Here is a 27,104-nt window from a genome sequence, read left to right as displayed (position 1 = left end):
TACATTTTTAGTATTACTTGTTGTTCCGTATGAGGAAACTGTAATTGTATTCATTCCTTCAAGACTCTGTGTAGGATGCTCTATATATACCAGAGCCGAATAAAAGAAAGCGCCTGCTGATTTCTCTGGTTTATTTTGCTGTCACAGAAGGGAAAACCCTTTTCATAGAATTCTACTTTGGTGAGCACTTGGAGAATAAAGGTTAATGAAAGGCATTTTTAGTTTGCAATAGAAGCTGAAAATGTTCTGCGCTATTCATTGATGATGACTATATGATACTAATACCATCATGGTTGCCTGGTTATGAATATATAGGTATGGGACTTGTTATTCAGAATGCTCGGGACTTGGGGTTTTCTGGATAAGGGATCTTTCCATAATTTGGATCTCCATACCTTAAGTCTACTAAAAAATAATCTAAACATGAAATAAACCCAATAAGATTGTTTGTATGCAATAAGGATTAATTATATCTTAGCTGGGATCAAGTACAAGGTACTGTTTTAGTATTCTCAGCTTTTTGGATAACAGGCTTCTGGATAATGGATCCCATACCTGTATGCTAGTGCCACCTGAAGTCACATAATGTATCACATGGTGCATAGCCCAAAAGCCAGCCATGAGTTTTACTGTTTTGACAGAGGACCTAAGCTGTGTGGGTATGCATAAAGGGAAAGTATACCTCCTCTTTTGACATGAGCTCATTCTGTTGGGTTTGTATAGAAAAAGGTGCATAAACACTGAAATGCCAAATAAAGATATCAATGTTTTTTTTTTTATAAACAATCTGTGGAATCAAGTATTGAAAACAAAATACACATTTATTTATTTTTGAAAGTTTATATATATAAAGAACCCAACACCTATTGGGTTTTGTAATAAAAAGCACTGCTTGCCCAGGTGCAGTAACCTATCAGCATATAGCATTAACAGTCACCTGTTTAAAAGCAAACATAGTATTGGTCTGTAGGAGTTACTGCACCTGCCTGGGGGTAGATCTCATACCCCTTCTCCTCTTAGATTGTAAGCTCTTTTAGGCAGGGCCCTACTTACCTCTTTCATTGGTTATTGGTTGGGTTTGTATGTAAATCTTTGTGTTCAATGTATACACCCATTTATTATATAGAGCTGTGGAATATGTTGGTGCATTATAAATATGTTCTATTAATAATAATAACAGTGATTATGATGATATGATAAAACCTGTCCTTTTGCTGTGCAGACGGGAGGACATGGCAAAGTAATAGAGCTGCTCACCCTCCCCCCAAATAAATGGGAAGTCAAACCAGCTTCACCAGAATAGATACCAAAATAAAATAAAATTGACCATGACATTATATAAGCTTGGAATTAGCCTGCAACTTGTGATCAATAAAACAGCTCCAAAGCGACTGCAAGTATAACTTTTTTATTAAGGTATCCAAAATACATATATATTGTCATATATAAGTCATCTGCTAATTGAAGTTAAGACAGGTGCCAAAGAAGCACCGATATTAAGACATTTTATATTAGCTCTATAAATGTAAGATTTGTATATCTCTGTTAAAAGCTGTGTTTAAATAAAACAAATGTAAAATGTGCATCAGTTCACATTTCTAATACATATCAGTGTATGTACCTAAATTCAAGTTTCGTTGTTGAAGAGAGAATCCTACTATGATTCTTGGAACTCGAGGGGGGAATTCACGCAAGTGGAACTTTTACGGGGTTGTTTCTTTCCCATTACAATATTGCTCTTCATTCAGAATTATAAATGGCTGTTTTTTTACGAGAGCAAAAACATCACGTCAAATCTAAAAAGTTAAATGATGTTGTAGTAATCTGTCATCATACCACATCTATTTTGGTTGCTACTACACGACCATTTTTTTCCTCGTTTGACGTTGTGTGTTTTGGTGAATTCCTCCCTAGGATCGAGACCGTTTCCTATCTTGTCAATATAACAGTGCAGCATTTATTTTAGCAAGGGGATAAAGGCAAATGCTAAGCTAATAGGGATATATTTGCTTCGTCCAGACGCCCTTCACATTTCATTAATCAGCATCTCACTTGAGGGCATATTTATCAAAGGGTGGAAATAGAGCATGCCAAAGGGAAATTTCACAGCAGCTTATTCACTTACAAAGGCTTTTTAGAGACATATTTATCATACAGTAAAAGTTCATTCTATTTTCACCTTTTGACAAATATGCCCTAGAAATCCTAGTGAAGTGAAGATAGAAATGGGGAGGGTTTCCTTCCTAGTGAACTGTGACATACTCTATTTTCACCCGTTGATAAATATTAAGGAACAAGAGATACTCCTAATGCGCAGGCAGCGAATGGAAATTGAGCATTTGAAAGTAGCTGGAGGAGTCTCGTCCTACTGGAATGAAGCTCTAATGTGACGGCCCTTCAGAGGCTGAGTTGGGCGGAAGTTGTCAACCATGGAACAAGGGGTATCTCCTTCAGCATTAAAGAAAAGGCTGCGCAGCTGTGTCAGCTGAATAAAAAAAAGAAAGAAAAAAATTAAATTTGCTTCTTAGTTGCGATTGACACATAAAATTAAATTTAGTTGCATGGATTGGCCTAACATTACAAGGTACTTAGATGACTCAACCAATATTTTAGCCCCTTTCCTTCTCATCTGTATTGTAATGCCACTTGGTAACCTCCCCATGCCACTTGCATGTGCTGAAAGGTAGCCTTAGAGTGTGTAATAAATATTTTTAGGGACCTCCAGCATCACTGGGACCCTTTTGAAAATCAGTTGCTATATATTTACAGTATGTACATAAGGGAAGTCCAATATGAAGCCTAGTTGTTGTTGAACTGCCAACCAAAACAGTTACAGGTTATTTTCCCTGTTAGATATGGGCCTCAACCCTCCTACATTGACAGGGGCCCTATGATCTCTAACTCTGGCTGCACAGTGTACTCTATTGTATATACTCAGTGACATGCTATACGCTGATAGCCAGCAAGTCATCTGCTCCAGAGGCACCCAGTGTCTGTATTAGATAACTGAGGCCTCCTCTAATAAAATATGAAAGTCACCTTGGATACAGAATTTCAGACACACACTCAAATGCTGAGTTTTTATCACTAGCAAAAATATTTTCCTAATTCATGGTTCCATTTTTATAGAAAACATATTAGGGTCCGTGTGTATTCTCCATGCATTCAATTTCATGCTATACTTTTCTATTAAGAATCCTACATCTATAGCATAATGAATACGCAGAGAAATGTCGCCCTAAGCTTCTATACTATATATGTACAGTATATGTCCCTGTGTACATTACAGATAACACATACAGAAACAGCAACTTTATTGTAGAGAAAAAAAAGCAGAAAAAAGCATAACAGCTAAGAGTTAATCATCTATGAGGCAATATGCTGGAAACAAAATGGAAATATTCATACAACAGTGTAATCTGATTTATATAAGGCAAACAAACGGAACACAGATACTAGATGACTTACATTTACTATTACTCTCCTTTGGTAAATAAAGGTGCATGTGTCATGTAACTAATACATCAACTACGTGGAAGTGTTGGTTCAAAGGGTTTAAGATACAACTTTTCAGGGATTTTATAACAGATTTTTTTGTCCAGACTTATGTATGAACTCTACTCCACCGTAATAACAGCCTCACAGTCTGCCAACCAACTATGCTATGAGTCTAGCAATGTTTATTCAGAATATATGGACATATACCCTGTCAGAACCATCTCCCAAAGACTCATCCCACATTCCAATCTGGACTATGGCATTGGAGTGGATTTCAAAACACCTGCATCTCTAACATGCACCAGGTTTAAAATATGCAAACTTGTGAGGACTGTATTTAAATTCCAGCTTTTCAGGGTGGCTTTTCTTCTTATCCATACTAGTTTTTGGCCTACAGAACGCCTGCCCTTCATTTATAAATAGCCCACTCAGGAGTATGGGGTGTGTCTACATGGAGACTAGACTGGCAGGGACATTCCATCTCTTCCTAACACTTTTGAGTCACTGGGCAAGTCTATAGGCAATGATATATTTCAAGCAATGATCTTAGCTTGACCACCCCACCGTATCCCTGAATTCCAAGGAGCATAATGCTCAATGTAGAAATTGAAGGTGTATTTTGTGAAACTGGTTTTTGTTTTTGATTTTTATGTCATTGTGTAGGAGGAGACATTGTTAACATTCTTTTAGCTTACAAAAAACCCAGCTACATACACAAAGTCTTTCCTAATAGCATGCTATGGACCCTTTAACTGGTGGATGCCGTACCGTGGCCTTCCTTAAAATAGCATTTTGTCTTCAAACCTTTAATTGTATAGGGGGAACGCATACTCTAGTTTTATGGCTGCCTCAAAAGAGGCTATGAGCAAACTTTGAGAATGTGTCTATCGTTCACAAGGTGACTGTTGTTATCCTTAACCACACACTTAGGGGTTATTTATCATAGGTCGGTTTTTAGAGTTTTTTATACCTTGAAATAACTCACAACTCGAATGATTTCTAATTTAAGAAAAAAACTCAAATGGAAAAAACTTGATTCAGCGAGTTTGGGGTTAACAACCTGAAACTCGAGTGAATCGAGTTTTCATCAGAAAAAAAGAACTCGAATCTCTCTAGTTTTCAGGCAAAACCTTCCGAAACAACTGAAACATAATGGAGGCTATTAACATCTTCATATGGTTCAAGGGTCCTATGACTCCTATGTGACCTCGACAGGTTTAAGATGGTGTATTTTTGGATTCAAGCTATTTCCAGGGTCGGGGTATAATAAAGCTTGAAAAATTCTAGTTTTTTTTTAAAAACTCGAAAATGTTTCCTTTTTTTTTAACCCAAAAATTATTCATGGAAAACACAACCCGATCCTTAATAAATCTGCACTTATAAAGCCATGCCCACTAATGATTTCTTTGGTATAAAACAAGGTGAATATATGCAACACTGCTCTCACTCCCCTGCTTAAGCTCAGCTTGTCCTAATAATAATACACACAATTTATATATAACATATAAGTGAGGCATACCTGCTGATTGCTCACAGTTATTGGCTCCTTCAGGACATGCCACATCACACACTGGAGCAGTGGGGGAGTAGTTAAAGATCCCTTATAGGTCCAAAAATCCAGTGATTTGGGAAGTAGCACAGAAGGATCAAAATCATTAAAGGCTGCTTCATTTCCCTAAAAAAAGAAAATAGCCGGAATGAGTTTTGTTAATTCATGTTTGTATGGAGCACCTAATTGTTATTCCCTTCCCTGCAGCCTGTTCAGACCTCAACTGCTCGTACAGATGGTTCCTAGAGTGTTGTTACATGATGGCAAATGCAGGAGCTGCGTGGAAGATTTAAACAGCTGTCATGATGAAACAATCCCCACTCGGATCCTTGCTTTTGCAGTGAATTTGAATGAAAGCAGTAAAGAAAGTAAAAGAAGGAATGGGGGACAAAACAAAACAGGGAGGGAGCAAAATGGTACTAGAAAAAGATAAGGAGTTGGAGACATAAAGGAGAAAAAATGGAGAATGACAAATAAAGCTTAAAGTAGATTATGAAAAAGAATAAAACTATGTGCAAGCTTTGAGTAAATGCCATTATGCTAAGTTGCTTGGGGGGAAAAGTATAATAAAAAAACAAATTTACAGAAATTTAAGTTCCAAATATAAAACTAACAAGTGCTGTATAATATATTTGAGATATATACAGCTGTATTAAAAAAAGCAGTTACCTTATTTGGTATTTGATTTAGTGTATCAAGCACTTTCTGCAAGCCTGGATGTGCTTCTCCCACCTATAAAATATTTAAACGAAAACAAGCTTTTAAGCATTCTTCCATTTATTTATAGTGTGAGAACTATTCTGTGTCACAGAGCAAAGATACATTTTTCACTAGGGCTCCATGTTAGTGTAACACTTCATGATCCATCAGATTGAACGGTAATCAAGAGAGTTCATTATAATAAGGTGCTTAATTATAATTTTACCTACAACAAACACCAATTATCGATTGCTGTTTATACCTACACAGGTGCAATGGAGCACTTCCTTTGCTATATTAGCCCCAAAAGGTAAATGTACTAGCACCCCCACTGTGATTCTTCAGCTGTGCTTCTGAAATATGGGTTCTCAGGTGCTGCTGTAGTAAGACATCCGTCATCATTTGCCTCTAGACTATACGTTGGAGGATTCTAGGAGTTACATTCCAGCAACATGAATGGACTCAACATCCAGAGTCACTTCTATTCAGAGTGCTGGGGGTCGGAAAACAATTTATGTTCTATGCGTACTGCTTAGTAGAAGAAGGATACTTTACTCTGAGTTTATTAAGTGATTTATGCATTTTAATTTTAGAACTTTTATTAAGAATTGAACGGGTAAAATATGAAGCAGCATTAAGAGTAGTAAGTAGTAAGAGCAGGAATGGGTGTTCTCATTGTGTTCAGGTAAGCAGAGAAATTCTCTACAAAGGCCATTGGAATATTACAGTGTATTCTAAGACATAATGGGTGCTGTAATATTGCGGTCTAAGCCACCCACCCCTGACATGTTTAATGCAAATATGGGTAGGATAACAGTTCTATTCACATGTCATATTAAAGAGCAATTAGTGCTGTACTCTTTATTACAAGAAAATTAAACACAAAATTATATGTATACATACAAAGTGTAGAAGGAATCTGTGATTAAATCTTTTTCTTACCTTTAAAAAGACTCCAACCACAGCAAGTCCATCACAGTGTTTTACGGCTTCTGCCATGCTGCCATATTTTGTGTTCCAGTGAACCAAATGAAGCTGAAATGAATAGTAGAAACCCATATAAGAAGCACAAAACACACAGTACAGATCCCCCTTTTCCTGGTTCCCAACCAGTGGCCCATGAACAACATGTTGCTCACTAACCCCTTGGATGTTCCAGTGGCCTCAAAGCAGGCACTTATTTTACATTCTTAAGTTAAAGGAGAAGGAAAGGGTTGCAGCACTTGGGGGTGCCAAATGTTGGGCACCCCCAAGCGATTGTAGTTACTTACCTGAAACCCGGGCCGGTGCTCCTATCAGCAGAAAACTGCACCGGCCGGGGTTATACCAATGAGTACCACGGAACGATCTTCTTCTGTCTTCCTCCTTTTTCGTGCATGCGCAGTAGAACAAAAAGCCGAACTTTAAAAAGTCAGCTATTTCATTCAACTGTACATGCGTCTGCCCCGGGAAATTTGAAGACAGAAGAAAACCCCTAAGTGCTGCAAGCCTTTCGTTCTTCTTTAAAGGCAAGTTTAGTTTCATAAAAAAAACAGGGTTACTGCCAAAAAAGCCTTCTGTAGACTGCCAGCCCACAAAGAGGCTTCCAGTAGCCAATCACATGTCATATTTGGCACCCCCAGGGACTTTTTGCTTGCTTATGTTCAACCTTTCTTACATCTGAATGTGGCTCAGGGGTGATATAGGTTGGGTACCCCAGCCCTATGGTATTCTTCATCACCTAGGAATTGGTTTCAAGAAATAACCACTTTTACTTTCTGGAGTTTTTCCAATGATTATGGGATTGCTCACTGTCCCCTCTGTTCTACCTTTCCCCTCTTGTTCCATTTTCCATCCTTTATTGTCTTTTGCTTGCTTTTCCACCTTTGCTCTTCTCCCACCTTTGGCAGCTAGTTTTCCTGTTTATCTTTGATGGGCATTTTATACACATTATTACATTTCCTTACCTCTGCTTCATATTTGACTCCATTGACTGTATGCTCTGAGCCATGACCATCACAAGATCCCCAGTGGAAGTGGAACTGCTTAAGGCGGTAGGGTTCAGTCAGTGCTCCCCCAGTAAGGACTGCAAAAACAAAACAGAAGAAGAGTAATTAATTACCACGTGTTAGAGATTCAGGCTTTATCTGTGACGTCTGGTTCAATCTAATCCATTTAAATACATTAGCAAAGTCCCTATCAAGCAGGGGAAATGTCCTTCCATGTGTGATATAATTAAGGGCAAGGAGACTGGTTATTTTCTCTCAGCTGTGTCATCTAAGTTTAAGAGATCCTCTTTTAATCTCAAAATGAAATGTGCCATCTTATCCCCCTTACAAACCTAAATAGAGTTTCTTGTGCAGGAATACCTATCATATGCACAAACAAATTCTTCAAGCAGCTATGTATCCATTCATGATTCATGATTTATAAACATCTTCAGAATATGTGAAGTATTCCCGCCAGTTGAATCTAGTGTTGGGCTTTTGGAGACACGTTCCATTTAGGCCAGACAGTAGCCCAACAGATGAAGAACACCAAGAATGTTATGTCAGATACCAACTACATCCTCATAGAATTTTCTTGATTCTGGCCTTCTAAGGACAGTATGTTACTCCAAACCAGGGATCCCCAGCCTTTTTTACCCGTGAGCGACAGATGTAAAAAGAGTTGGGGAGCAACACAAGCAAGAAAAAAATCTCTGTGGTGCCAGATAAGGGCTGTGATTGGCTATTTAATAACCCTATGTGGACTTGCAGCCTACAGGAGGCTCTGTTTGGCAATACATCTGGTTTTTATGCAACCAAAAATAAGCACTTGCTTTGAGGCCACTGGGAGCAACATCCAAGGGGTTGGAGAGCAACATGTTGCTCACGGGCTACTGGTTGGGGACCACTGCTCTAAACATATATTCCAGCCTTCCCTACACCAGTTAAGTAGTATTTATATGGAGAATATAGAGCCCTGCTCTGTAGGTGATATTGTACTTCTTATTTGCCTGCTTTGCTACTCCTATTGATGTGAATGTGTGTGTGTGTGGTTGGGTGGGTTTGTTTATTTACTATTTGAAAACGATTCCATTAGGAATATGGCTAGAATCATGATTAGTAAGTGGCTGCAGAGGAAATTTCGAGCTTGATATCTAAGAGCTCAAAACTATTCTATTATGTCTCAGCATTCCTTCATGTTATCTTTAGATGACTTACAGGACCTAATAACAATACTCATTCAGCTATTACAGATTCATACATGAGATTAAACATTTTAGTATCCGCTGGTTATGTACAGCTTCCTACAGTCCATGAAATACTGCTCTAGCAAAGGCATTCTTAGGCAGGACTATGACATATTTGAAATCTTTAGATGCCTATAGAATCATCTATTCTAAGCGACTTTTCCGTTAGCCTTCCTTATTTATTTCATGTGGGTTTTGATTTACTAGCCTACCCATGCAACCTATTTCCAGCCATGCATCTTAAAATGCTGTCTGGTTAGAGGGTCACTGACCCCAGCAACCCAAAACAATTTTGGCTTCAGTTTCACTGTTATTCTTATTTTTCTATTGTTTATGTTTCTATTCAGACCCTCTCCTATTCATCTTTTATTCTGAATAGCAAACTGTTGGCACATTGGTAGAGTCAAAATTTAGACCAACTGCAAACTGTCTTAGGCAGGACTATGGAATGCTTGAAATCTTTAGATGCCTATAGAAGTATCAATTCTAAGCAACTTTTCAGTTAGCATTCCTTATTTATTTCATAAGCTTTTTGATTTACTAGCCTACCCATGCTGCCTATTTCCAGACATGCAGCTGAAAATGCTGTCTGACCCTAGCAACCGAAAAAAATGTTGGCTTCGGTTTCATTATTTTTTATTATTTAATAATTCTGTTATTCTTACTTTTCTATTGCTTATGTTTCTATTTAGACCCTCTCCTATTCATCTTTTATTCTGACTAGCAAACTATTGGCATGTTGGTAGAGTCAAAATTAAGACCAACTGCAAACTGTCTTCATCATACCTCGGGTCATCTTCCATTTTAAACACAAAAGGATGCACACTATAGTAATTAGCATAGATTTGTTGCAGCTACCTGTAGATGAGCAAAGTCAAGGTGACATACAGTACACTGTTAGCATTATATATATATATATATATATATATATATATATATATATATATATATATATATATATATATGTGTGTGTGTGTGTATATATATATATATATATATGCCTTTTCTTATGATGTATAAATAAAAATCTTTGTTAATAATCGGAGTGCGTGTCGCAACATTTGGATTTTGATTACCTCAACATTGACACGGCACCCGGCAATTGCTTTAACCAGATGAGCGAGTGCGGACGCCAGGGACAGAGTATATATATATATATATATTACTACTATTTACAGGGCAGAAGGCCGTTGTTGAAACACACACACACAGTCTACAATAACTGCATGAGCCATAGAGTGTATTATTATTGAATGCAGCATTTTCTCATTTATACCCAGAGCAGGGGTTCCTGTCTCTATCAGTCTGCTGTCTGACTGTTTTATCTCCCCATCCTGCTGGCGGATCTAGCAAATATCACACAGCGGGAGTTTCCTGCTTGGAAGGTTTCTAACCAACTTGAAACAGAAAACAAAGTGTCCTTGGAACCTGTAAAGCATAAAACTGAACCTGCGACCCTAGTGGCTTCAGAACTACAGCTCCCAGAATTCTTAGCCGGCTGTGGTAACAGGTTGACTGCTATGACTCTTTAAAGGGATTTTGTCATAATTTTTATGATGTCGTTTTTTTTTTCTTAATTACACTGTTTACACTGCAAATAATTCACTCTACCATATAAAATTTAATTCCTGAACCAGCGAGTCTATTTTTAGTTGTAATATTGGTGTTTATGCTCCATCTCAGGTCATTTTGCCTGGTCATGTGCTTTCAGAAAGAGCCAGCACTTTAGAATGGAACTGCTTTCTGGCAGGCTGTTGTTTCACCTACTCAATGTAACTGAATGTGTCGCAGTTGGACCTGGATTTTACTATGAGTGCTGTTCTTAAATCTACCAGGCAGCTGTTGTGTCAGGGAGCTGTTATCTGGTTACCTTCCCATTGTTCTGTTGTTAGACTGCTGGGGGGGAGGTAGGTGGGTGATATCACTCCAACTTGCAGTACAGTAGTAAAGTGTGACTGAAGTTTATCAGAGCACAAGTCACATGATTGGGCGCAGCTGGGAAACTAACAATATGTCTAGCCCCATCTCAGATTTGCTCTTTTGAGACATGGATTTCAGTGCATTATTCTTTATAATGGCTGTTGTTGTTGCATGCTATCCACAGGCAGGTAATATGACTAACCTAAGGCTTAAAGTAACTACACAGAAACTGAATTTCTGTTCACACACATACATTATAATTTTATCCAAGGCAATCCAGCGTTGAGATTGTAATAATAATTCTACACATGATAAACTCTACTTGACATATATGGCTGTGGTTTGTGAGATGACTAATTTCTTTGTATCCAGTGGCTGTGTGTGTAGCCCAGGATAACATCTCATTGTTTGGCTAAGCTCCGCTGGTAGAGCAGTCACGTACAGGCCTGACACTTTTGTTCCTCAAAATGCGAAATACACAGGGTGATAGAGTGCAAAACCGACACGGCAAGAATGTTTCTACCAGAACAGCACAGACTGTGTATATTCTAAAGGTTATTGCTTCTGCTACAAAATAATCATATTTACAAGACACAGGTTCACATAACAAACATAATCAGAATGCGTAAGCCCATACTGCCCTGCTGTATGCCATAAGCTAAACAAATAAGAACTGACCGGGCTGCAGGTGGCACCTATACAGCAACTGACATTTAGTCACTACAAGAGCAGTAACAGCAATAAAATGCACTGAGCTGCCTTAGTTCAAGGTTTAAAGCCAATTTCAATGTTTTATAGAGCCTCTGTATTTATTAGAAAGCCACTAAAGTCACTACTTGTTCTGCAATATAATGTACATTACCCCCATGCCAATCACAGATACAACGGCAAGGCTTTCCCAAACTCAATCTCCATGCCCTGTGTCAGCCTGCATTGGGGGTTATGGGACCATGATCTCCATTAGCACAATGAACTGAAAGAAAACAATGAATGGAGCTCATGGAGGTTCTACAGGGCTTGGGTTTAATGAAAATAAAGTCAATTCTTATATTTAACTGCTATTTACGTGGCTCAATGGAAATCCCAGCCAAAGAGAAGTTATAATTAGCATAATTCATTGGCTGAGTTTAGAAATAGACTAATTATTATTGAATAAACTCATCTGTGTGTCTGATACTAGGAGAAACATAATCCCAGTGAATTTATCATATAACGGTGAAACGCAGATATTCTGTGCAAATTTGCGCCAGGCAAATAAATTTGGCCATTACTAGTTGTCTACCTTCATCATACAGTTTTAACTTGCAAACTTTGTTTGTATATAATATGATTCTGTCTGTCTAAACTGTCAGTTAAGTGTCCATACCAATGCAGGTATGGGACCTGTTAAACACAATGCTCGGGACCTGGGGTCTTCCTGATAATGGCTCTTTCTGTAATTTGTTTCTTTATACCTAAAGTCTACTAGAAAATCATATAAACATTAAATAAACCCAATGGACTGGTTTTTCTTCCAATAAGGATTAATTATAACTTAGTTGGGATCAAGTACAAGGTATTGTTTTATTATTACAGAAAAAAAAGGAAATACTTTTTAAATATTTGGATTCATTTGATAAAATGGAGTCTATGGGAGACGGCCTTTCCATTCCAGATAACAGATCCCATACCTGTACTTATTCCTGGATGCTAAGGTCAATATTGGCCCAATTGCAAAAGCACCACCAAACTAGTTTAAAATGGCTAAAAAATTGGGAATTTGGGACATCCAATCTATGAACCTCCAATCATTAGCGTATGAATGATTAAGTGTCTCTTGATGACATGAAACAAGTAAGGCTTTTTTGTTTTTATACATTATGTAAAATTAAAATTTTGTACTATTTAAGCTACAAGCTCCTGTATTCTAATTTGGTGCCTGCTTGTTGCTCAAACTTGAAGCATGCTTTTCAGTCACCAGCCCCACTGACAAGGATACCCCTTGAAAAACTAAACGTTGGGTTCTAGGGGTTAAACCCACGTGAAAAAAACCCACCTGACTGTGCCTATCTGTATAGCACATGGCATATGAACAGCACCGAATGAGTTAAATGAAAATGCAGCAAAGTGACTATTAACAGAGAGGATCATGTTGGTAATTTCATTTTGATGTTAAGCAGCAGTAAAATGGACTCATTACATGGAGGGCAGCATTATAGAAAGGCAATTAGCTCATTCGATAAAAGTACAAAGTAGAAGAATAATTGAATAGCACCAAGGCAGGATAATTATGTTGTAACTTGGGGTTGGCTCAGATAAAAATCTATTATGGAGGGAAGATGAAAAGCAACACCGTTGCACACTTGGCAGAAACCTTTCCACCTTAGTCAGCAAATTAAACAACAGTAATTGCTCAGTTACAAACCTCCTGCAACCTCAGTAGTAGGGTAAATTGGGCAGCCTGATGTAGGAGGAGCTTATCTTAGTAAACTAAATGAGCTTGTGATAGGCTCAGAGCATCTGGTCAGTTTCATTTAGTCCTGAGAACTGTCCTGACAATAATGAAATATTTGAAGAAAAATTTAATAAAAAATCCAAAAAGACCAAATGCTATGTATGTATACAGATATAATTATAAGTTATTGGTGTAATATACATAGGCTTTTCAATGTGCATCTCCACTGTGATTTTACATGGGTATTTTGCTCAGTATTAGATGCTGAACTTGAAATGGTCCCTGTGTGTACAGTATATAGCCTTTGGGTGGGCTAAATAAATCACTGGTGCATTCAAGTAAAAGCAAGCCTGCCTATTTATAGACCACCCATCACTCATACTGTTATTTCTCAAGGCACATTACCAAAAACAAGGAAATCAATGGCTTTATTGTGCTTGCTAAGGCTTATTTACCAACACTGGGCAAATTTGCACCTAGGCAGTAACCCATGGCAACCAACTAGTGATTCCCTTTGTACAGCCAGCAGCAGGTAGGACAATGGAAGAAAGAAATTTGATTGGTTGGCATGGGTTACAGACCAGGTGAAAATGTGCCCATTGTTAGTAAATGAGCCGACTCATCGTGCAAAGATCCTTATGCTTCATTAGCCACTGCTGCTCCATTGTAACAGCATATTTGTTGTTGCTGTGGATATGAAAGATAAATGCAAGATTTCCTACGCAAATATTTGTCTCTCTTGGGCCCATAAATGTCAAACATGTCACTTGCAATCTCGTTATCCAAGCTCATGGCAGGAATGGTTCCATTCAGAGATATCCAACAGCACTTGTTTCAATAAAGACACCTTTATAATCAGTGAGGGCTGGTTCTATAGATTGCACAGCAACGTATCAGGCCCAGCACGGCCCTAGGGTGCAACACACCCCACATTCACTCTTTGTTCCTATAAAAGAGGGGGTGGTGTTGCTACTGCAACCTATGCCAGAAAGAAGTATGGCAGTAAAATTATGGGATCTGTTATACAGAATGCTTGATATTTTCTCCAAGGACTTGTGTCCAGGTTTTTGCTGCACTTTCTGCTGTGCACTTTAATTAAAAATCCAGCATGAGGTTCAGAGTGCAGTGCTGGTAAGTGCAACTGTAAGTCTTGCTGTAGGGCTGCTGGTAAATCCAGGACTCTTTGCAGCCTGCACCCACCAATGGTCCCTAACTTGTGTCTATGAATGATGTGCAAGTAAGGTGATGGGTAGAGGAAGAAGGGACCCCCTAAGTGCCTTCCCCCACCCACCTCATATAAATGAGTCACTGAACTCATGGAGAAGGGTGCAAGATGCAACAACATGGTGGTTTACACCCAGGGTCAGACTGGGCTGGAGGGACACCGTGAAAAAACCTGGTGGGCCCCCGGCTCTCATGGGCCCCGCCAGCCCAGATCTACACCCAGATCCCAGTTCTGCCACTACCTCCCATTTTCAGGTGGTCGCGGCAAAAAAATAGTGCGTATGCATAGTGCGTGCACACAAGCGAGGCGGCGCAGAGGTGCAGCGGAGGGGGGCCCGGGCCCCAGTCCGACCCTGCTTACACCTATTTTTTTGGACTTTGCACCCTCTCCTTGATGGCTAATAAATGACCTCTTATGTCTTCATGCTCTACTTTCACTTTAAATGATATTCAAAATGAGACTAAAGTTTTTGCCAAGTGAAGAAGATAAGTAGGGCTCTCTTTCCTACCCCAGAATCCTCAAGGAATAGCAATGTGCAGGGACAGAAGCCTATACACTCAGTGCTGAGCTGAGCATTTTGGATCCAATGGGATTTCCATTATTCATGAGATGGGAACAAACGCACAACAGAGACAAGAACATTTCACAGTTCTTTAAAATGTGACCTATATGTGTCCCACAATCCGACGCCTCGGAGATCAAAGTGCCCGGGAAATATTTATCATATTGAAACAAGTGTCTGCCTGAGAAAGAAAAGCCCCATGTTAATTCTGAGGCTAATACATATTATTTCTAACCCCTTTAACTATATGAGTATTAGTATATTAGTAAATGATCCCTATATTATTTGACCTTTAGTTGCAAATAAAATAATTTTGATTTTCCCATGTTGCACTGGGGCCTCTACATCCGCAAGGGAGTGGTTTAAAGAGGTTGTTCACCTTTGAATTAACTTTTAGTATAATGTAAAGAGTGATATTCTGAGAAAATTTGCAATTGGATTTCACCTTTTATTATTTGTTGGTGTTGGGTTTTTAGCTTTTTATGCAGCAGCTCTCCAGTTTCCAGGGTCTAATTTACCATACCAACCATGCATTGATTTGAATAAGAGACTGGAATATGAATAGGAGAGGCCTGAATAGAAAGATCAGTAATAAAAGTAGCAATAATGATACGTTTGTAGCCTTACAGAGCATTTGTTTTTAGATGGGGTCAGTGACCCACTTTTGAAAGCTGGAAAGAGTCAGAAGAAGAAGTCAAATTATTCAAAAACTATAAAGGAGAAATAATGAAGGCTGCTTAGAATTAACCATTCTACAACATACTAAACGTTAAGGTGAAGCACCCCTTTAATGCACATTGTTTCTTATTTCTACCATAGCTGCAGCACAGGAATAATGTGTGTGTACAGGTATGGGACCTGTTATCCAGAATGCTTGGGACCTTAGGATTTCTGAAAAATGGATCTTTTAGTAAGTTGGATCCTTATACCGTAGGTCTGCTAGAAGGTCATGTAAACGTTAAATACCCAATAGGCTGGTTTTGCTTCCAATAAGGATTAATTATATTAGTTGGGATCAAGTACAAGCTACTGTTTTAATATTGCAGAGAAAAAAGAAATAATTTTTAAATATTTGAATTATTTGGATACTATGGGAGATGACCTTCCTGTAATTCAAAGCTTTCTGGATAATGGGTTTCTGGATAACAGATCCCATACCTGTATATGTAATTATGTGCAATACAACCTCCAAAGTGCAGACACACTTACAGTATCAATGTTATACTTACTTATACCGAAGATGGTATAACTCCCAGCATCCTGTTTGTGAGGATTAGTTAAGGATGATGGGAGTGTTTGCAGCAGCAGCAGCAGGAATAGCCTATAATCTGCAGGGTTCTTTCTACCATATAAACTGGTAAAATCACTATTGCTTTAATCCAAAAATCCTGGTCACTGGAGGAACTCAGGGCTTAGCAGGGAATCACAGACCTTTAGGGGCCAATTTAGTTAAGGTCGAATATCGAGGGTTAATTAATCCATCAATCGAACGATTTTTGTTCAACCAAAAAAAGATAGCTAAGCCTATGGGGACCTTCCCCATAGGCTAACATTGACTTCGGTAGCTTTTAGGTGGCGAAGTAGGGGGTCGAAGTTTTTTTTTAAAGAGACAGTACTTTGAGTATCGAATGGTCGAATAGTCGAACGATTTTTAGTTTGAATCGTTTGATTCGAAGTCGAAGTCGTAGTCGAAGGTCGAAGTAGCCCATTCGATGGTCGAAGTAGCCAAAAAAAACATTCGCAATTCGAAGTTTTTTTCTTCTATTCCTTCACTCGAGCTAAGTAAATGGGCCCCCCAGCGTACAGAGTTCTCTGATTATTAGCCAGCGGAGTGAACACAGTGTCTCCCAAGGGTCTCCTGGGCCCAGGTCCACTCAATAAATCAACCGTAACATTCTAGTGAGGCCGACCTGACTCGTATTTGGCAGATTTATAAATACAAATACAGAAAGAGCCAGGCTCCTCTGTGGATTCCCTGCTAACTCCCTATAACTACTCTATTTAAGTTCTACTCTAATGGAAGTGCATGAGATGAATTTACAACAGCCACACACAGTCATCATACATACTGGATCAGCACACAGTATTACATTTCCTTGTGGATAACACAGGGTCATTGAGTCGTAAAGGGAAAGTTGTCTCAAAGATGAACCTATTCTACACGAATGATTTGATTTATTATGCTGCTTCTTTCAAGGCTTCAATGTCAGCTGCTCTCTGGTTACAAGGGCTGCAGGGATCATTGATCACAGAAGTTACACACAGGGAAATGAACAGCGACCGGGGTGCTATCAGAGTATTTTACTCAATCTGTTGCAGCAACTACATATAGATTGTATGTATATGCATGTATATGTAACAGGTTATGCTTCAAATAACCCCATGGCAACCAATTAGATGTTTGCTTGCAAACATGAGGCCGGTAAATGCTGCCTGCTGAGTAGTGGACCTGGAGCAAATTTTGCACCTTTTAATAAATTAACCCCATTTTGTGCAGAGAGGAGCAGATCAGCAGAAAAGTGAAGTGGGGGTTAATCGTGGTGCACAGCGACAGCTACATTTTTTGTCTCGTCTATAGTTCTGCACTTTAACCCCTCTGTGCTATATGGAGCTTACAATCTATTTTTAGTGTCTAAGCCATTAGGCATACCTCCCAACATTTTAAAAATAAAAAGAGGGACAAAAAAGTTGCTGTGCGTAGCATGGCAATTTTTTTTGACTATACCCATTTTTGTGGCCACACCCCCTAATTACCGTGTTCATTTTACAAAATTTGCCAGGTTATGAAAGTTTGAACATATTTCTGTGTTTTTTTCAGTTATTACAGTTTTTCTAATGAAGGTGAATTGCCCTTTAAGCTGTGAGTCTAACTTTTCCCAAGGGACCTGTTATCTTATATTGTTACAATTACTTATTTGTTTATCTAGATTGCTTAGCTAGATACATATGAATTGTTACAAATGTATCTTATCTTCTGTTGTGGCTGTTCTGGGCTCTCTGCCAAAAGCCAATTAAGTTAGAAACGTTGTTTCTATTTCTGGCTGTTCAGTGCAGAGAAAAACAGGACTTTCCAGTATAAATGAGGGACTGCAGGTTGAGCTGTCAAAAGAGGGGCTGTCCCTCTAAAAACGGGACAGTTGGGAGGTATGCATTAGGTGCCAAACTGAAAGAGCCAATGAGGTATATTCACAGAGTCTAGTCTCCTAGTTGCTGCCCTTATCAATGGTTTAACTCATTCAACCCTAGATCATTCTCTGCTTATAGGGGCACAAGCAACCTACAATCTTTCCAAACTACAACTCCCAGAATCCCACATTCTACAACACATAACACACAAAATAGATTGCCTATATCTGACCTAAATCAAGCATGTCCAACCTGCAGCTGGCTGTTAAACTGCAACTCTCAGCACCCTACATTAAATCAGCTTGAGTGTGGGACATTCTTGAATTCAATTTTGCACTGAAATGCCTTGTTAATTGACATAACCGCAGCAAACAAGCTCAGAAAGAGAAGGTATATAGTTATGGGCGAATTTGCAATAAATTCGCGATACGGTGCCGGTGTCTCGTTTTTGACGCCGGCGTCCGTTTTTTGACGCCAACGCCCGCTTTTGACGCCAGTGACAATTTTTTTTTGACGCCGGCGAACTTTCGGCAGCGAATTTTCGAGCCCCTTTCGCAAATTTATTTGCAGGCAGCGAATCGCCCAAATTCGTCACTATATATAGTAAGTATAAAACATGTATGAGCTCATGATTATTCACCTGTATATAACAACACCCAGCTAGGGCTGAAATGCCTTGGGCCATTCAGTACAATAGCACGGGGATAATAAAGGTTCTCCCTGTGTTATTATAACGGCATACTGGATAAATAACATTTTCCCTTTAGTCTCTGCTGTGCTGCCAACACAAGGCCAGGAGATTTAGGGGCACAAGCACTTTACAGGGGTGATAACTTCATTTTATTAATAAACTAAAATAACCAGTGATTTTCTGGAATGTGCAAAATTAATGCTGTTCATTATTTCAACAATTTAGCTGGACCAGTAGAACAAAACACTGCCACAGGGGAGTCTGGGTACTGAATGGGCAAGTGAAATGTCAAAGCTGCGGCGCTATCTCTGCAAGTCACGGGGGAATAAAGGGAAGGATGAATATGGAACGAGGGGAACATCCATCCTGCGTGCCTAGTTCTGATGTGGATACAGTGCATTAATATGGAAATTACTTGTTAAACAGAGGAAAGATCCCCAAACATTACAATAAGACCAGCAGTATCCGCACACATTATGAATTAACTACTATAATCTCTGCAAATGCCACTGCCCTTATACTGACATTACAGCAGCCAATTGCTGGCAGTTTTGCTTGGTAAGAATTATTCCACTTGCTTTTACTGGTCCACCACCTCTGGTGGACAAGTAGAAAATAAAGCTCACTGCTGATCACCAGACAGTGGTGAGCTCTAATATCACACTTTGGTAAACATGCACCTTAAAGGGGGTGGTTCACCTTTAAGTTAACTTTTAGTATGTTATAGAAAGGCTAATTCTGAACTGCTTTTCAATTGGCCTTCATTATTTATTTTTTTATAGTTTTTTTTAATTATTTGCCTTTTTCTTCTGACTATTTCCAGATTTCATATGGGGGTCACTGACTTTTTATTACTCTCTCCTATTCATATTCCTGTCTCTAATTTAAATCAATGCATGGTTGTTTGGGTCATTTGGACCCTAGAAACCAGACTGCAAACTGGAGAGCTGCTGAATAAAGAAAATAAATACCTCAAAAACCACAGATAATAAAAAATGAAAAACAATTGCACATTATCTCATAATATCACTCTCTAAATCATCCTAAAAAATACTTTAAAGGTGAACAACAGTAACACCAAAAAATGAAAGCATAATCAAGTAATGAAAATATAATGTACAGATTGAGCTGCACTGGTACAACTGTGTTTGGTTTATAAACACTACTATAGTTTAAATAAACAAGCTGCTGTGTAGCCACTGGGGCAGCCATTCAAAGCTGAAAAAGGAGAAAAGGCACAGGCTCCACAATGGAGTATACTACTCTGTAGTATACAATGGGATTCTTCAGAACTTATTTGTTATCTACTGAGTTCCCCGTGCTTGAATAGCTGCCCCATTGGCTACACAGCAACTTGTTTATATGAACTATAGTAGAGTTTCTGAAGTAAACCCACAGTTTTACCAGCGCAGGGCAACAGTACATTATACTGTCATTCCTTTAAAACACTTGGTGTTACTGTTCCTTTAAGTAAAAGATATGATTTTAGGGGTATATTGATCAAGGTGAGATGAGGGAGAATTCCTACATACATATTAACAGAGAGCTGTGAGATTGCTGAATCTATTCACTTATATTCACCTCTTTATACAACTTAGCGTTTTCTGAATATTTACAGACAATGAAATGTTGTATTTTCCCTTTAAAAGATCATTTTCCAGCTAATGTGGTACCTCTGTAACATGTAGCAGCAAATAGAGCCATGCAGTTGACAAGGTTGGAAAAAAGACACAACATCAGCCTCTAACTCAATGAACAGAAGTAAAGGCAACGTCTATTGCAGCTTCACCACATTCCCAGGAGAGGGGGAGACAGAGGTGAATAAAGAAATCTCCTCATCTATTCCCCCCACCCTGAGTATTGGATGTAATTACAAATGGCTATGACTAGAAATGAAATAAAATTAATTATGACTGTCAACCCTTTTTTTAGCCTAGATCCTGCAAAGAGGGTCCCTTGACCTCCAGCACCCAACACACACACTTATTTAAAGGACAACCAAATCAGAGCAATCAATATACATACTGCTTGTATCTAATTGAAAGTCGGTGTAATCAGACAGCAGGGGGTGGGGATACAAGGTCACTAATTATACATGTATTCATTAAGTGCTGATACTTTCTACTATACACATATGACTAACTTAACCAGTGCCCTTCAGCAGTTGCAAACAGCCAAGTCTGATGGGATTTGCAACTGCCAGAAGATCAATAGATTGAAAACGATGTGTTTGCCATGAATTCCTGCAGGCATGATCAATTTCGTAATGGAGAACTACAACTCCCAGGACCCGTATATTCATTTTAAGGTGATAACACTTCTAGAAGGTGTAGTTCAGCACTGTCGGTTCTCTATCAGAAGAGATCTGCATTGTAACAAGCACCGAAAAGTTATTGGGTCATTGTGAGTCACGCTGATAGTGTGAGCGGAATACAGTAGCAGGCTGGGGAGTGTGTGCATAGCATATCTCCTGCACAGAACAGATAACAGCCACCTTGAAATGAGTCTCTGACTTTCACTGTTACACACAGCTATTCACCAGAAATCTCACCTGATTTGTTTTCAGAGTCGTCGAACTCCACGTTGAAGGCGTGTCCATTGTTCAGGATGACTTTGGTGGTGGATGGGTCGTACTTGATGCTTATGGGTTTCAGATGGTGGTCATGCTTGGCTTCGGCAGTTACAATGTTAATAGGGGACTGATATTCTCCTTTTGCCAGAGGGAAGGCATGGTGCCAAGTGCTTGGTCCTATGGAAATATACAGAATGGAACATTAAAGCCTCCCTCTGTGGACTAAACAAACTATATGTCTACTGTATATCATGCAAACTATTGTTGAAGTAAATGAAATATACATACAGTAAAAGAGGAAGTTCTACTTAATACCATATGTTGTAGGATGGAAATCACAAGTTATTTAGTAGGAAAATAATCCTTATTTTTTGTGTTTTTTTAACAGACCATAGCAAGCTGTTCACTTTGGTTAATGTGGGGAACTATCGCGAAAATGAAAACTTAATATAAGCTTCAGCATACCGAAATAAGAAAATTTCTAAAGACACTCAATTAAATATTCTAAATCATTTCTGAAAGGATCAAGTTTACCTTCACTATTCCTCTCTCAGCATGTTTCTCTTCATTGTCTCTTCATGCAGCAGTTGGGTGTTATAGTCATTGACAGTCAGTTCCAATATATCTTATAGGGGGGACTTCCTTTCCTAGCACTCAAATAACCGATTCCAGTACAAACAAGTAACTGCCTTTTGCACAAATTCTGCATGTAGAGAGACAGGATTTCTGGCGATTTTAATAGAGTGAGCTCTAATACATCTTCTAGGCACAAGGAGCCCCCCTATAAGATATATTGGATCTAACTGTCAATGACTATCTGACACCCAACTGCTGCATGAAGAGAGATTGAAGGGAAACAGATCCAGAGAGAGGAATAGTGAAGATGAACTTGATTATTTCAGAAACAGTACAAAATTTTTAATTTGTTGTATTTAGAAAGTTTCTTATTTCAGTATGTTGAAGCGCTTATATTAAAAAAATATAGTTTCCCTTTTAAAACTAAGCCAGTGGGTAGTGGTGCTACAAAATGACCTACAGCCAGGGGATGCAGTACTACCAAGTAACCTACAGGCAGGAGCTGTTCCACTAAGAACCCTACAGCTCAGGGCAGCAATACTACGAAGTACCCTACAGCTGCTGGAGCAGTTCCACTACAGGAGGGTTTCCCCTAAGTAACCTATTATCTATTATCTATATAATCTATTGCCACTGTGGAAAGAAACTCTACCTAGTACCTCTAGATGCCCTACAATTGCACAAGGGGTTCCACTAAGTAACCTAAATCCCGATAAGCAAGATCCCACCAGGTAATCTATAGCCACTTTGGAAGAAAAGTTGTATTTGGCTTCTCTACTCCCCTTGGCTATAGACTATATGGTGGTACCTCCCCCAATTGTTGTAGGTTACTAGGTAGAGTTTCTTCCTAACAGCTGCAATCATGGTTCAACTAGTACCCTACAAATGCAGGAAGGATTCCACTAAGTAACCGAAATCCTGATGAGCAAGATCCCGCCAGGTGAGCTATAGCCACTTAGGAAAGAAATTCTACTTGGTAACCTACAAGCATTGGGGAGAGGTGCCACTACAAAGTGTATAGTCAAGAGGAAGCAGAGCAACAAAATACAACTTGACTTCCTATTATTTCCTTTTCTTTTTAACACAATTATCTGAGGTTTTAGGATAGGGGAGAAAGGGGTAACAGCATAAAGGACATCTCTTCCTGTTCAGCTGGGTACATTTAATATGAACAGCAAGGAGGTAACTGAACAGCAACACTCAGGACCCCATTTATAGTTTGCAGGTGGGGGATGCAGGCATTTGTCATTTATCAGCTGGAGGACCAAAGGTTGGATAAAGTTTCTCTTAGTTTGATACCCCTTCCTTCAAAGGAGCGGAAGTATGAAATCAGAGCTCAGCTTGGAAAAACCCACTCACTTTCTATACTTTCCTATGGGCATATTTATCAAATTGTGAACTTTAACGTCCCACTATTGATTAATACACTTCTAAAAAATCACATAGGTATAAATAGAAAGTGGGTGAGTTTTTTTGTGCTGAGCTCTAATTTCACACTTCACACTGATATACTGTAAGGGGCAGATTTATCAAGGGTTGAATTTCGAAGTAAAAAATACTTCGAAAATTCGACCATCAAATTAAAATACTGTAACTTCGAATATCGAAGGCGGAGGATTTTTTTACGGAATTTGGCCATCGAACAATCGAAGTAAAATCGTTTGATTGAACGAACGATTAAATCGTTCGAACCGAACAATTGAACGAATCGAACGATTGTACTTCGATGTGTGAAGACTTAGAAAAATGCATTAGAAGGTAGGTCCCCATAGGCTAACATAGCACTTCTGCAGGCTTAATTTGGTGAAGTATTGAAGTCAAAGTTTTTCTCAAGAGACAGTACTTCGATTATCGAATATTTGAACTATTTTACTTCGAATCGAATTCAAAGTAAATTCGAAGTCATAGTATCCTATTCAATGGTCGAGGTATCCAAAAAATTACTTAGAATTTCGAATTTTTTTACTTTGAAAATTCACTCGAATCCACTTCGACCCTTGATAAATCTGCCCGTAACTGTCTCAATGTCTCTAAAGCTGAGCTGGAATTTCTAGGAGAAAACGAAATGATGTACAATAGATGCTCTATATGTTAAATGATCCTTCATGTTACATGTTAGTCTCTAATTCTGCACTAAGAATTCTCCTTGTGTGCAAGGAGCACCAGCAAGGGATGCAAGAGCTTTGCTACTTTATAGACCATTCACAATCAACAGAGAAAAATAGAAATCAAATAAATATTTAACAAGGATTTTACTCATTGTATCATTCCCTTCTTCTTCTTCTCTATCAGTGACCCGATAATATAAGCCAACCAGAAGGAATGTCAAGGTTCCACAAGGTCAGAATAAGATAACAGAGCTCCCTTGTAGCCAGTAGCTCGGGGAAATTAATCAGTAGCTCTTAGCAAAGTTAATATTGAATTATTCCCTGAAACAGGCAAACAGTATGTACAAACGCTGCTAATTCACAGATCCTTCTATATGTGCCCATCCCACACTGGCATGGATTTCAATGAGGACATTATCAGGAAGAGGTATCATTAAGGCTGAATTATTGAATAGATTGCTAGAAGAGGGTTTAATAAGCACAATAAGGATAGGATATATACCTGTCCTATTAAACTACCAGATATTTTCTGTTCTGTCAAGGTCACACAGGCAGAAGACAGAAGAGAGATCCCTGCCATTCAGTATACTGTATTGAATACAATGTATTGCTACAACACTCACTGCATCACATCTACCTGATAATAACACATAATACACACATTGCAATAGTTTGAGTAAAGTTTGAAACGTATGATAATAATGCAATTCTTGGTGCGAAACAGATGTATTCCTTTGGAAATAGAAAGTTAGAGTGACAGATATCTGTAAAGCGCTAAATTACAATACCAATACAATACCATGTCCCCTTAGTGGGAATCCCCACTGCAGCAATCTGCTAATGAATAAAAGAAGGTTACAGGGCTGATGAATGGGCCACTCAGAGATGTGACTAATGAGACACAACTTCAGTGGGATCAGGGGGAGTTTCTTTCCGAGCTGAGCTTTCCTTAATGATTTGGCATCTTTGAATATCAGGTCATCACCTGTCCCCGTCAGTCCAAGTCTGCTAAACATGCCCCACTTGCTCCCATCACTCACCGTTGTCAGGACCGTATCCCCAAGCGTGTGCCATTCTGTTGTGTAGAGTTGTGTGCTGTCAGCTCGCTGCCTTGTGACAAGTGTCCCTTCTCTGGGTGTCCAAGTGCTCTCCACCTGGCTTCTTGCCGTCCACTTTTATAGGATCCCACCAGCTCCATCTCCATCAGAACACAGCAGGTGGGTTTGGCTCTGGGAGCTCATCCTGTTTATGGGTGGAGACCAGTATTAACCCCCTTATCGGCCAAACAGGGAGATAAAGGGTTATCATTGTGTGCCAGCCCCTTCTCCAGCCCTCCTCCCATTCATTATCTCTCAAAACTCATAACTATATGCACAATAAACATACAGCGCTGCTGTCTCTTAGCACCCACAACAAGACAGGCCAGATTCTCTAGTACGGGCTGGTATAGTCCAAGCCTGTCCTGGCAAAACCCACCCCAAGGTAAACTCATCATCACCAAGGCAATTCAGCAGCAGCAGCTCCAGACTCACATTGCACAACAAAGGCACCACAAAGCATCACAACACACAGACTGACAACATGTCAACACCAGCTGCAAGGCACACACACACATCTACTGGCTGCACAACCCTTGCCCAACATTGCATGGCCCTCCTTGCACTGCACACAAATATATACAAACATTGACACAAATATCTATGATAATATACAGTATATATATATATATATATATATGTTACATACACACACCTGTGATGGCACCCAGAAAAGCGGAGCAGAAGGAAAGGAAACTTCAGTGACAAGATGAAAGTTACTTGGCAGCACTGCTGCACTGACTATAGGTAACTTGGAGTTTGAATTGGTAGCCCCCTTTTCTATCTGGCAGCAGTTTACTTGGTGGCACTGTCACTAACACTGGCACAGCTCTTCCCTCACTGGAGATTGCTTGACAGCACTGCTGCCCTACAGATGTATATTATTTCTTGCCAGTGCTCCTTCCCAGGTTGTACATTTTTAGGGGTGACTCTGCTGTCCCCTGCCTGTAAGTTATTTAATAACACTGTTGCCCCCAGTCTGTAGATTTGTTATGACTCTGCTCCCCCAACTGGTGGTTACTTGTGGCATCACTACCATTGACTTGTGGCATCACTACCATTGACTCTGGGTAAGTAGCTGGTATCATGCCGCCCTGCTTGTACTTGATGGCACCATGAAGGTTAATTGCCGCTCCCCTGAGTACAATGTAAACAGTAGTAGTGTCCCCACCCCAGGCTGTAGGATAACAGTGACCGGCACAGCGCTGAGCTGACTGGGATACCCGGGAGACAAACAGGATTAGTGCAGGAGAAGCAGCAGGACTTGGCATCAGCCCATAGGAACTGGGGGTTTCCTTTTTGCCCAGTTCTCCCTATTCCCATATAGCAGTCCAGACAGACCCCCCAAGAGCGAGGGCTACCCCCTCCCCATGAGTCCAGCAATGGTTTCTCCCTGCAGCTGCCACACGTCACACCAGTCGCATCTTCACTGCGCCCCCTTTGCCCTTCACCCTGTGCCCCGCCCACACGCACCGGGGTCCGAGCGCAACGGGAGACAGTCGGATCGCGGCGGAACTTTCACACATTCCATGCGATTTCATCGAGACCGAGGTGTTAGAAAGACCTGCCAGGTGCAGCCTCCTTCTCCATGACCCCAGTCCAGCCGCGACCCGGCGCACCTCTCGTTCCTTCCTTTGGATCCTGAAATATCAGCGAATGTTACTCGTATCAATAAATCATCCATTGACCTTGGCAGCCCGAGACACGGAGCCGACTCTCGAGTGTGTGATCTGGATTTTTAATAGGATAGGATTACAGGGAACCCGAGGTATCTGCCGCCCCCTAGTGACCACACAAGAGAATACAATGCAACAGAAAACTAGTGAAGGGCCC

General features: G+C 39.6%; 1 protein-coding gene across 3 annotated transcripts; it reads right to left on the bottom strand.

The window, feature by feature from the left end:
- Positions 1–1,392: 1,392 nt before the first annotated feature.
- Positions 1,393–26,902, bottom strand: ca2.L (carbonic anhydrase 2 L homeolog). Of its 3 annotated transcripts, none has more exons than XM_041565270.1 (8): positions 26,745–26,902; positions 25,215–25,416; positions 21,470–21,667; positions 7,693–7,811; positions 6,689–6,781; positions 5,717–5,779; positions 5,018–5,173; positions 1,393–2,485 (listed from the first exon to the last, which is right to left on the bottom strand). In XM_041565270.1, exons 2-8 carry the CDS (start codon positions 25,246–25,248, stop codon positions 2,366–2,368), a joined length of 783 nt encoding a protein of 260 aa, XP_041421204.1. In that variant the 5' UTR covers positions 25,249–25,416; positions 26,745–26,902; the 3' UTR covers positions 1,393–2,365.
- Positions 26,903–27,104: the final 202 nt, after the last annotated feature.

The sequence above is a fragment of the Xenopus laevis genome, chromosome 6L, assembly GCF_017654675.1.
Source record: "Xenopus laevis strain J_2021 chromosome 6L, Xenopus_laevis_v10.1, whole genome shotgun sequence".
NCBI classification, from domain to species: Eukaryota; Metazoa; Chordata; class Amphibia; order Anura; family Pipidae; genus Xenopus; species Xenopus laevis.
The sequence above is the reverse complement of the archived record's forward strand: the minus strand, read 5'-3'. Positions and strand labels throughout refer to the sequence as shown.

What these genes read in the sequence shown, in the direction of transcription:
- ca2.L (XM_041565270.1), bottom strand. Translation starts at nt 25,248, where the DNA reads ATGGCACACGCTTGGGGATACGGTCCTGACAACG. An exon ending in GGGATACGGTCCTGACAACG is followed by an intron (nt 21,668 to 25,214) that starts GTGAGTGATGGG and finishes ATATTTCCATAG; the next exon opens with GACCAAGCACTTGGCACCAT. An exon ending in CGACTCTGAAAACAAATCAG is followed by an intron (nt 7,812 to 21,469) that starts GTGAGATTTCTG and finishes TTGTTTTTGCAG; the next exon opens with TCCTTACTGGGGGAGCACTG.